The following is a 13,037-nucleotide window of genomic DNA, read 5'->3' as shown; positions in this document are numbered from 1 at the left end:
TGCTCCCTCTCCATAGGATGGAAAAGGCTCGTGATAGGGGCTTCTTGCAGTTCTTGATGAACACAGAGTTCCATGAGTCTGGCCCTGGGGCAGAGTGCATGGGCATGTCATTTATTGCCTGTTCGAAGTCATTTGGCGTCAGGATAACATCGGATAGGCTTGTGTTAATCAAATTTTGTGGCTCTCTCATAAAAAATTCATTTTGATCTTCGACTCTCAGTCTGGTTAGCGGCTTGCTAAAAACTGAGTCATATTGGGACTTGAGTAGCTCACTCATTTCCTTGCTGTCATCTGTGTAGGACCCATCTTGTTTAAGTAGGGGCCCAATACTGGACGTTGTTCTCGATTTTGATTTGGCATAGGAGAAGAAATACTTTGGGTTTCTTTCGATTTCATTTATGGCTTTTAGTTCTTCCCGCGATTCCTGACTCATAAAGGATTCTTTTAGCTTAAGTTTGATGCTTGCTATTTCTCTGACCAGTGTCTCCCTGCGCATTTCAGATATATTGACCTCTTTTAGCCGCTCTGTTATTCTTTTCCGTCGCCTGTAAAGGGAGCGCCTGTCTCTTTCTATTTTACATCTACTCCTCCTTTTTCTTAGAGGAATAAGCCTTGTGCATACATCGAGTGCCACCGAGTTAATCTGTTCTAGGCATAAGTTTGGGTCTGTGTTGCTTAGTATATCTTCCCAGCTTATATCGGTTAGGACTTGGTTTACTTGGTCCCACTTTATGTTTTTGTTATTGAAGTTGAATTTGGTGAATGCTCCCTCGTGACTAGTCTCATTTTGTCGGTCTGGGGCTCCATGCATACATGTCTGAACCTCAATTATGTTGTGATCTGAGTATATTGTTTTTGATATGGTGACATTTCTTATCAGATCATCATTATTAGTGAAGATGAGGTCTAGTGTATTCTCCAGTCTAGTAGGCTCTATTATTTGCTGGTTTAAATTGAATTTTGTGCAGAGATTTAAAAGCTCGTGTGAGTGTGAGTTTTCATCAGAGCTGCCTCCTGGTGTTATTACTGCAACAATATTATTTGCTATATTCCTCCATTTTAGGTGCCTTAAGTTGAAGTCCCCCAGGAGCAAGATGTTGGGTGCAGGAGCTGGAAGATTTTCCAGACAGTGGTCAATTTTTAACAGCTGTTCCTGGAATTGCTGGGATGTTGCATCTGGAGGCTTGTAGACTACCACAATGACTAGGTTTTGGTTCTCGACCTTTACTGCTAAAACTTCCACTACATCATTTGAGGCATTAAGCAGTTCTGTGCAAACAAGTGACTCTGCAATGTACAGGCCAACCCCCCCCCCTTTTGCCTGTTCACTCTGTCACATCTGTATAGGTTGTAACCTGGGATCCATATTTCGTTGTCCAAGTGATCCTTTATGTGGGTCTCAGTGAAAGCCGCGAACATTGCCTTTGCCTCTGCAAGCAGTCCACGGATGAATGGTATTTTGTTGTTTGTTGCTGGCTTTAGACCCTGTATATTTGCAAAGAAGAATGTTATCGGACTGGTGGTATTGTTGGTACTGGGGGGGGATTTTTTTTCCGGCATTAGTATCTGTATCTGTTGGTTTGGAGTGGAGGCCATCGACTGTGGTTCCACTCCAGGAATGACTGGATTTGGTGTACGATTTCTGCCATTTCCTGCCAGTTTTTTTCCTTCCTGGCACTAAAAAACCTCTCCCTCTTGAGTGGCTGTGGCTACCCAGGTTTTCCCATGGCCTGGATGTTTTGTATCTTTTTGTCCCCTTTAGATGGTATGCCTGGCAATTTAAGTTATAGCACAGTCTTTCCTGTACTGAAGAGGTACACATTTCAGGGTGAAAAAGCTTACAGGAAGGGAGTTTGCATTTTCCTGTTGTCATATGGGCATGGCATTTCCTAGGGTGGTCATAGTTGCACGTCCCATCTGTTTTTCCAGATTTCCCATGCCAGCAGATACCAAGTGCATAGTATGTGCACAGGCTTGGTTTCCGCTTGCCTTGGGTTTCTGTGACTGTATTCCCTGTTGGTGCATGTTTCCCTGTCTTACTTCTATCCTCCCTAGCACCAACAATGGAGCTCCCACCAGTTGTTTTTGGTAATTTATCCTCACTATTGCTATTGGAGTCCTCTTGTTTGCTATTTCCTGCGGTATTTCTAGTTTGCAATATTGGTTTTATCTTATCTTTGACTACACTTGTTTCCCTACTATGGCTCCTGTCCCCTATGAGGTCATTTATATGTATTCCTTCCTGCGTATAATTCCCGACTACCTGGACAAAATCTCCAACTTCACCATTACTGTCTCCCAGGACAGCACCTCCAGCTTCACCATTTCTGTCTCCCAGGACAGCACCTCCAGCTTCACCATTACTGTCTCCCAGGACAGCACTATCAGCCCCACATTTACTGGCTACCAGGACATCACCTCCAGCCTTACAGTTTGTGACTACATGGCCAGTATCAAGGGCAGTACCATTCAGCCCAGACTTTTTATGTTCCCATCTGTTGTAGAAAGCTTCCAGGTTTTCTATGAAAGCAGCTTTGATGTTGTCCTCTTTTAATACCCTTGTGATTTTAGTCCACAGATTTTCCTCATTTGGGCATACCCAAAAACACTTCTCTGTTTTAATACTGCTTGTAGCTAGTTCTTGGATATCTGCACAAGTGGCGTGACACCAATTTCCACAAAAATGACAATTTACCCATGTGGAAGCCCGTTTGTTTGACTGACCACAGACTACACACAGCTTCATAATGATTTGAATGGTTGATTTACTGCAATTCTACTAGCAACCTCTTGAATATTCTATTAATAACCTCCATAAGTGAAGCTCTAGCTATTTGTATTTCTGTTTCTAACTGTTTTTGTATATTGGACAGCTTACCGTGCACGTTCCTGATTTATATTTAATGTTTGTGTTTATAAGGGCGCCTACAACCCCATCCATTTACAGTCTGCTTTATTGTCCAACGAAACCGTTTGAAACCAGTCAAGGGTTCGGACCAGTCAAGGGTTCGGACCAGTCAAGGGTTCGGACCAGTCGATCTGATCTGATCAGTGGGTCACTTATTTAAAACATACTGGTCGGTGATTTGAGCTAACACATGAAGGATCTACTGGAAATTATCTACCCGAGTAATATGTGATTTGATTGATACAAAAGTATAACTTGCATGTTGAAGAAACCGGTGACTGCTGGCAACTCCTACAATGACGAACGGTCGACCTGAACCCTTGTTTATCAATCACTGTATCTAGCTTTTCTATTTTTTTTCCGTCTCCACCACAATAAATGCTATATTATCACTATAGTTGACTGGTGCAAATTTTGGAGGAAGGACGCTTTTTCTGTAGTAATAATTGCTTCTCGTTGTGTATATTGCGACCGCTGGTAACTACAGATTATATGAAATTCACAGTGTGGAAGTGTGAATTGCTCATTACTCTATAATTTGTTCATGATTGTAGCCAAAGTATAAACGTAAGTAACCATTCTACAGAATTCATTACCTTTGTAACTTGTGAGCTCATTACCTTTGTACCTAGTTCAGCTATCAAAACTTTGGGGGCCCAGTCCCTGGACCCATTACGTACCTCTGTAATCTGTAAATACCTTTGTAACTTGTCATGATTGTGACCAGACTTACCTGGAGTTCATTACCTTTGTAAATTGTGAGTTCATTACCTTTGTAAATTGTGAGTTCATTACCTCTGTAACTTGCTCAGCTATCAAAACTTTGGAGTCCAGTCCCTGGACCAATTATGTACCTCTGTAATCTTTTGACTACCGCCCACAGGATGGGTATGGGGTGCATAATAAACATATTAAACTAACTACGTCTGGTATTTCAAGAAAAAAGAAACTAATGAAAGTCACTCCACTCCACTAAGTACCATTATAATACTGGTTAGTTGCTACTACAACACTGTATTCTGCTATTCACTGGTATCACTAGATTATATGCGAGTACACTAGCAAGCCAGGAAGATTATTAAAATCAGCTGACCTGTGGTAAGTTCTGGCGACTTCTGGCACCTGCCTCTATAGGCTTATCACTTCATTTACAAATTCACCTGTTTTCAAATGACACTTTAGCCTTTATCATCAATATACTAGGGAGCCACTGTAGTATACACTATACACTATGTATACTCAATGTTATCAGGGAGACTTTCTTTCCTCTGACACGAAAAGTTCAATTATTATTATTTTTTTCACACGGGACACAGGCCTATGATTCCCCTCTGGCAGTAAACTCTGCTAGGTAGCGCACACTAATTCTCCTTTTTTGACTCAGTATATAATGTTTTCCGCCCAAGATTGGTTCCAGGTGCTAGAGGGATGTATCGTATAGGATTGATGACACAAATTAAAGTTCTAGCACGTAAGAGCGACCGTGAAAACACGAGAAAACCCGGAGCACAACGAGGCACGCTGACACGCTTGTGTTGCCAGGGATGACACAGATGACAGCAAGGAAATGAGTGAGCTACTCAAGTCCCAATATGACTCAGTTTTTAGTAAGCTGCTAACCAGACTGAGAGTCGAAGATCAAAATGATTTTTTTATGAGAGAGCCACAAAATTTGGTTAACACAAGCCTATCCGATGTTATCCTGACGCCAAATGACTTCGAACAGGCGATAAATGACATGCCCATGCACTCTGCCCCAGGGCCAGACTCATGGAACTCCGTGTTCATCAAGAACTGCAAGAAGCCCCTATCACGAGCCTTTTCCATCCTATGGAGAGGAAGCATGGACACGGGGGTCGTCCCACAGTTACTAAAAACAACAGACATAGCCCCACTCCACAAAGGGGGCAGTAAAGCAACAGCAAAGAACTACAGACCAATAGCACTAACATCCCATATCATAAAAATCTTTGAAAGGGTCCTAAGAAGCAAGATCACCACCCATCTAGAAACCCATCAGTTACACAACCCAGGGCAACATGGGTTTAGAACAGGTCGCTCCTGTCTGTCTCAACTATTGGATCACTACGACAAGGTCCTAAATGCACTAGAAGACAAAAAGAATGCAGATGTAATATATACAGACTTTGCAAAAGCCTTCGACAAGTGTGACCATGGCGTAATAGCACACAAAATGCGTGCTAAAGGAATAACAGGAAAAGTCGGTCGATGGATCTATAATTTCCTCACTAACAGAACACAGAGAGTAGTCGTCAACAGAGTAAAGTCCGAGGCAGCTACGGTGAAAAGCTCTGTTCCACAAGGCACAGTACTCGCTCCCATCTTGTTCCTCATCCTCATATCCGACATAGACAAGGATGTCAGCCACAGCACCGTGTCTTCCTTTGCAGATGACACCCGAATCTGCATGACAGTGTCTTCCATTGCAGACACTGCAAGGCTCCAGGCGGACATCAACCGAATCTTTCAGTGGGCTGCAGAAAACAATATGAAGTTCAACGATGAGAAATTTCAATTACTCAGATATGGTAAACACGAGGAAATTAAATCTTCATCAGAGTACAAAACAAATTCCAGCCACAAAATAGAGCGAAACACCAACGTCAAAGACCTGGGAGTGATCATGTCGGAGGATCTCACCTTCAAGGACCATAACACTGTATCAATCGCATCTGCTAGAAAAATGACAGGATGGATAATGAGAACCTTCAAAACTAGGGAGGCCAAGCCCATGATGACACTCTTCAGGTCATTTGTTCTATCTAGGCTGGAATATTGCTGCACACTAACAGCACCTTTCAAGGCAGGTGAAATTGCTGACCTAGAAAATGTACAGAGAACCTTCACGGCGCGCATAACGGAGATAAAACACCTCAATTACTGGGAGCGCTTGAGGTTCCTGAACCTGTATTCCCTGGAACACAGGCGGGAGAGATACATGATTATATACACCTGGAAAATCCTAGAGGGACTAGTACCGAACTTGCACACGAAAATCACTCACTACGAAAGCAAAAGACTTGGCAGACGATGCACCATCCCCCCAATGAAAAGCAGGGTGTCACTAGCACGTTAAGAGACCATACAATAAGTGTCAGGGGCCCGAGACTGTTCAACTGCCTCCCAGCATACATAAGGGGGATTACCAACAGACCCCTGGCAGTCTTCAAGCTGGCACTGGACAAGCACCTGAAGTCGGTTCCTGACCAGCCAGGCTGTGGCTCGTTTGTTGGTTTGCGTGCAGCCAGCAGCAACAGCCTGGTTGATCAGGCTCTGATCCACCAGGAGGCCTGGTCACAGACCGGGCCGCGGGGGCGTTGACCCCCGGAACTCTCTCCAGGTAAACTGCAGGTATCAGTGAAATGGGTACCTATGAGATAAGATAAGATTTCTTTCGGATTTTTAACCCCGGAGGGTTAGCCAACCAGGATAACCCAAGAAAGTCAGTGAGGACTGTCTAACTTATTTCCATTGGGGTCCTCAATCTTGTCCCCCAGGATGCGACCCACACTAGTCGACTAACACCCAGGTACCTAGTTGCTGCTAGGTGAACAGGACAACAGGTGTAAGGAAACGTGTCGAAATGCTTCCACCCGCCGGGAATCGAACCCGGGCCCTCCGTGTGTGAAGCGGGAGCTTTAGCCACCAGGCCACAGGGCCACTGGTGTGGGTAGCATCCTGGGACAAGGACCTAATTTGCCCGAAATGCTCTGCATAACAAGCGGCTTTCTATATAGTAGTATGTCATTGATGTCAGCTAGGCCTGTATATCATGTACATGTACATGTACTTGTAGTTGTACAAGAATGGTATACAATACCGACAAGATGAAATTAAGACACATGTGCAACATCTGGGTATCTTTATTGTAGATGCATCGCCATCCAGTGGCTTTATCAATACAAATTCCAGGACATAACTTAAAGACAGTAGAACTATGTACAGAAGATGAGGTAATCAGTCCCTCAACCTTGGAGTAGGTGCGAAGAGCACCGCAGTAGTGGAGAGTCTGAAGCAGAAGCAAGGCGTCTGACGCTTATATACTAACGTCAGGTGGAAATGGGACGTGTAGCAGACGATTTAGATTAGATTTAGATTTGGAAGTGGCTAGTTTATTGTGCACCCCATATCCATCCTGTGGACGGTAGCGCGAGAGCATATGGATACACAAAAGGCCTAGGAACTAGGCCCCAAAGGGTTAACAGGAATACATATGGATTTATATCTACATATCTATAGTTCACTTATCTGTTACAAGCAAATTTAGGAAATTTGCTTAGTATATCTGGTATCTTATTTTCATTAATAAGATATCTTGACATGTCACATAGGTTATTATACTGTCTGTCTCTGTATTCCTCAATGAGTGGACAATTAAGCACATAGTGTTCAAGAGAGTGACCATATGCCTGATCACATAATTTACATTTAGTTTGATCATCATCTGTGTGTCTCCCAAACTGCCAGAAGTACTTGTAACCAAGCCTAAGCCTGGCCACTACAACATCAGTCAGTCTGTTCACATTGCAAGTTGCTCCATAAACATACTTATCTACGTTCATGTTATCATAGTGGGTTATAGATCTACTCAGGCTTCTAACTGCATTCCTATAACAATCATTTTCATTATTTACTTCTCTCCTAATATTATTCCTAATGCTAGACACAGTTATACCAAAGTTATATTCTACATTCTCCTTCTGGGTACTCTTCTTGGCTAACATATCAACTTTATCATGAAGGAGTAATCCAATGTGTGATGGGATCCATAGCAATTGTACATTAATTCCTTTGTCCCTAATTTTTGAGTGTCTATACCTGGCTTCTCCAATGAGCATGTTGTTGGAGTCATTATATGAGTCAAGAGCCTTCAATGATGACATAGAATCAGTAATGATGACAGAGTCAAGCTCAGTGTCATAGGTTAGCTTTAGCGCCATTAGGATTGCAAACAATTCAGTTTGCAGTGTAGACGCCCAGTTGTTAATTCTTATGCCTAACTCAACAAATTTATTATCGTTCTTAACTAGGGAGGTGGCAACAAGAGCAGATGCAGCCCTGCCAGAAGACTCTTGTTTAGATCCATCAGTGTATATAACTTGTGATAACTTATTACTACCAGCTAGGTGAGAAATTTCTTCTTGAGCAGTTGCTCTAACAAGAGATTTAAGGAAGGGATTACTAGCAATGAGCTTCTTGGGAGGGACTTGTAGGTATGTGATATTAAATGAACACATCTTCCATGGAGGGGTGAAATGCTCTTGTTGCCTACAGTGATACAGTTCATGCAGGTTATAAAACTTAATGTAATTGCACGTTTTCACAATCCATTTAGATCTGTGTGTATTTACCTCTAGACACTTGATAAGATTCACTGTGACAGTGTCTGGTTCGTTTCTCAACATTCTAATACCGAGTACAGTGTTAATTTCAACAATCCTATCACTGATACTAGAAATACCAAGCTCCTTCCTCATGTTAAGAACTTTTGTAGATCTGCGACAGCCAAGAATAATCCTGAGAACTTCATTTTGCATTAACTCCAAGGGTCGGAGAGAACTTTCTCTAACTAATATCAACATGGGAGCAGCATAATCAATTAAGGACCTAACATAGGCTATGTACATCATTCTCACGATTCTCACATTAGCACCATAGTTGGGATTGTAGCCAGCAACAGCTTTGAGAGCATTTAGCCTAGCTTTACATTTCTTGTTTAGTTGTGGTATAGTGGATTTGTTAAAGGGTACATCTACACCAAGATATCTGTAAGTTTTAACGTAGCTAATGATTTCACACTGCAAATAGATGGGTGGGGGATGTCGTTTGCTTGTTAATATCTTTGTTTTAGAGGAAGATATTATGAGGCCTAGTCGATTACAAATTGCTTGAACTTCATTAAGAATGATATTCATCTTCTTATGCCCTGTTGTATGGATCATGATATCATCAGCATAGCTTATAGCTATATGTTTAGGTGAGGCAGGTAGAGCATTTAGGAGAGCATTAATCAGAATATTAAATAGCATGGGACTAAGAACTCCTCCCTGCGGTGTACCTAAAGACATTTCTTTAGAATCACTTCTGAAGCCTTGGTAAAGGACAGAGGATACTCTATTTGACAGGTATCCTATTATCCAGCAGAGTAAGCTACCACCAATATTCATTTTGGCTAGTTCATGTAGTATAACGGTTCTGTTCGCAATATCAAATGCAGATTTTAGATCAAGAAAAGTGGTGAAACTAGTAGAGGTGTGTGCAGTGAGAAAGGTGGAAATACAGTTTTGCACACTTTTACCTTTCATGAACCCATAGAGGTAGGGGGAAAGTTGATGTCTGATTCTGTAGTACAGTCTGTTAAGCATCATTCTTTCAAAAGTTTTACAAAGACAACTAGTTAAGGAGATCGGCTTGGCTGATTTCATAGGACTGAAAAATTACTTAGGTGGGCTGAACTGGAATGACCTGACTAAGGGTCAGGTAGGTGGTGATGGTTGCCGATATGATGCTTTCCAGGGCATAGTTCTAGCTGCTCAGTCAAATTATGTTCCAAATAGGGAAATCAGATCAAACAAAAATGATCCTAAATGGATGAACAATAGATTAAAATATCTGATTGGTCAAAAGAGAGGCATATATAGGCAAATCAAAAGAGGAGAGGGGCAATTAAGAAATCGATATATTCAGTTAAAGAGAGAAATAAAAAAGGGAATTAGAAAAGCAAAAAGAGATTATGAGGTTAAAGTTGCAAGAGAATCGAAGACTAACCCAAAAGGATTCTTTCAGGTATACAGAAGTAAGATCAGGGACAAGATAGGCCCACTCAAAAGTTCCTCGGGTCAGCTCACTGACAGTGATAAGGAAATGTGTAGAATTTTTAAAACATACTTCCTCTCAGTTTTTACACAGGAGGATAAAAGCGATATTCCAGTAATGATAAATTATGTAGAACAGGACGATAATAAACTGTGCACGATTAGGGTCACAAGTGACATGGTCCTTAGGCAAATAGATAAATTAAAACCTAACAAATCCCCAGGCCCTGATGAACTGTATGCAAGGGTTCTAAAGGAATGTAAAGAGGAGCTTAGCACACCTTTGGCTAATCTTTTCAACATATCACTACAAACTGGCATGGTGCCAGATAAGTGGAAAATGGCAAATGTGATACCTATTTTCAAAACAGGTGACAGGTCCTTAGCTTCGAACTATAGACCAATAAGCCTAACCTCCATAGTGGGAAAATTTATGGAATCGATAATTGCCGAGGCAGTTCGTAGCCACCTTGAAAAGCATAAATTAATCAACGAATCTCAGCATGGTTTTACAAAGGGGCGTTCATGCCTTACGAATTTATTAACTTTTTTCACTAAGGTATTTGAGGAGGTAGATCATGGTAATGAATATGATATTGTGTATATGGACTTCAGTAAGGCTTTTGACAGGGTCCCACATCAGAGACTATTGAGGAAAATTAAAGCACATGGAATAGGAGGAGAAATTTTTTCCTGGATAGAGGCATGGTTGACAAATAGGCAGCAGAGAGTTTGCATAAATGGGGAGAAATCAGAGTGGGGAAGCGTCACGAGCGGTGTTCCACAGGGGTCAGTAATGGGCCCCCTGCTGTTCACAATCTACATAAACGACATAGATGAGGGCATAAAGAGCGACATCGGCAAGTTTGCCGATGACACCAAAATAGGCCGTCGAATTCATTCTGACGAGGACATTCGAGCACTCCAGGAAGATTTGAATAGACTGATGCAGTGGTCGGAGAAGTGGCAGATGCAGTTTAATATAGACAAATGCAAAGTTCTAAATGTTGGACAGGACAATAACCATGCCACATGTAAACTAAATTATGTAGATCTTAATATTACGGATTGCGAAAAAGATTTAGGAGTTCTGGTTAGCAGTAATCTGAAACCAAGACAACAGTGCATAAGTGTTCGCAATAAAGCTAATAGAATCCTTGGCTTCATATCAAGAAGCATAAATAATAGGAGTCCTCAGGTTGTTCTTCAACTCTATACATCCTTGGTTAGGCCTCATTTAGATTATGCTGCACAGTTTTGGTCACCGTATTACAGAATGGATATAAATTCTCTGGAAAATGTACAAAGGAGGATGACAAAGTTGATCCCATGTATCAGAAACCTTCCCTATGAGGATAGACTAAGGGCCCTGAATCTGCACTCTCTAGAAAGACGTAGAATTAGGGGGTATATGATTGAGGTGTATAAATGGAAGACAGGAATAAATAAAGGGGATGTAAATAGTGTGCTGAAAATATCTAGCCTAGACAGGACTCGCAGCAATGGTTTTAAGTTGGAAAAATTCAGATTCAGGAAGGATATAGGAAAGTACTGGTTTGGTAATAGAGTTGTGGATGAGTGGAACAAATTCCCGAGTACAGTTATAGAGGCCAGAACGTTGTGTAGCTTTAAAAATAGGTTGGATAAATACATGAGTGGATGTGGGTGGGTGTGAGCTGGACCTGATAGCTTGTGCTACCAGGTCGGTTGCCGTGTTCCTCCCTTAAGTCAATGTGACCTGACCTGACTAGGTTGGGTGCATTGGCTTAATTAAGCCGGTAGGAGACTTGGACCTGCCTCGCATGGGCCAGTAGGCCTTCTGCAGTGTTCCTTCGTTCTTATGTTCTTATGTTCTTATCAGGCTGTTGGGGCTTAGGGATAGGCACAATGAGACTATTGGTCCAGGAAGTAGGAAGAACGCCCTCAATGTAACTGAGATTATACAGTGCCAACAGAGGGTTATCAGGCACGTGCCTTAGAGTTCTGAGAATATCATAGGTTATACCATCCTCTCCAGGAGCAGTTGATCGACCTTTGGTTAATGCATTATCTAATTCATACTCGGTAAAGAGGCAATCACTCTCATCAATATTTTGGCTCATAAAATTAATCAGTTTCAACATTTCTTCAGAAGTACTCTCTAATTTTTTTCTAATATGAGATGGAAGGTTTTCATTCCTGGATGTTTTGGACCAGTCATTTATGAGGTCATTTGCTTTTTCAAGAGGAAAGGGATGAGCAACATTGCCAGTCTTTTTCCTGGTTATTTTATTTATACCTTTCCAAGCCAAACTCAAAGGGGTGGACCTATTTAATCCACTAACAAACTGTTCCCATTCCTGTTGCCTAAGTTCTTCCTTTCTATTCCTTGCATTTGTTAGTGCAGCTTGGAACGTTCTGAGCAGGTCTGGGGTTCTACATTCACGGTATGCTTTACCAATCCTCCTAGCTGCATGTGTTAGATTGCGCAGCTGTGGATCATTATAGTATTTACATTGGTTTTTATTGTTATTTATTGTGGAGGGTCTTTGTTTCCTATTCCTGCCCACTTGATCTGTGAGAACACTCTCAATAGTGGTAATTAAATCATCATTAAATTTTTGTGTGCCAATGGGCTCGTAATTCTTATACCATTGATCCAAGTGGTTAATAAAGTTGTCTCTGTGTTCTGGTTTGAGAATAAGTTTCCTCCTTCTGTATTTAGCTCCTTGATTGCTGGAGATGTGATCAAGATTGACAGTTGTTAGTCTTGGGAAGTGATCAGATAGAAGATCATCAACTATGACAGAGTCATGCATCGTATATGATGTATTAAATCCAAGACACAGATCTAGTATGCCACCATATATGTGAGTAGGCTCAGTAGTGCCCACAATTCGAACATTATCATGCTCATTTAGCAATCTCACTAGTTTAGTTCCATTGGTGTTTGTTATAGACCCACCAATATTCTTATGTCTGGCATTAAAATCTCCAAGAATGATGGTAGGTTCACTATTGATGCGATCTGGTAAAGCATCAGGTCGAAGCTGGTTCGCTGGGGCATAGAGATTAAAAATGTTTATGGAAAAATCGCCTGCATATACTTTGACACCATGATACTGCATGTTAACTCGACTCTGCAAGGAAAGGAGTGAATGTGGCAAGTTCTTTCTGACATACATCACACAACAGTTGGTTGACCTTAGGTTATAAGCTGCATATCCAGGCAAGTTTGGTGGAGGTGCTCCATCTTTCAATCTACATTCCTGCAAACAGATGACATCAATATTCTTGGTTGCACTAATATGATG

The 13,037-nt window shown here is 41.6% G+C and overlaps 1 protein-coding gene across 2 annotated transcripts in view; it reads right to left on the bottom strand.

The window, feature by feature from the left end:
• The window catches only part of LOC128697789 (BBSome complex member BBS4), a 139,737-nt gene extending 136,501 nt beyond the window's left edge, over positions 1 to 3,236 (bottom strand). The window contains exon 1 of one of the 2 annotated variants that reach the window (XM_070090212.1): positions 2,879 to 3,236. In XM_070090212.1, the coding sequence (XP_069946313.1) occupies positions 2,879 to 2,941 (63 nt within the window). In that variant the 5' untranslated portion in view covers positions 2,942 to 3,236. The remainder of the gene's footprint in view (positions 1 to 2,878) is intronic. The other variant, XM_070090210.1, reaches the window with a different exon arrangement.
• Positions 3,237 to 13,037: the final 9,801 nt, after the last annotated feature.

Source organism: Cherax quadricarinatus, chromosome 31 (assembly GCF_038502225.1).
Source record: "Cherax quadricarinatus isolate ZL_2023a chromosome 31, ASM3850222v1, whole genome shotgun sequence".
Lineage (NCBI taxonomy): Eukaryota > Metazoa > Arthropoda > Malacostraca > Decapoda > Parastacidae > Cherax > Cherax quadricarinatus.
This window is presented reverse-complemented; position numbering and strand designations above follow the sequence as displayed.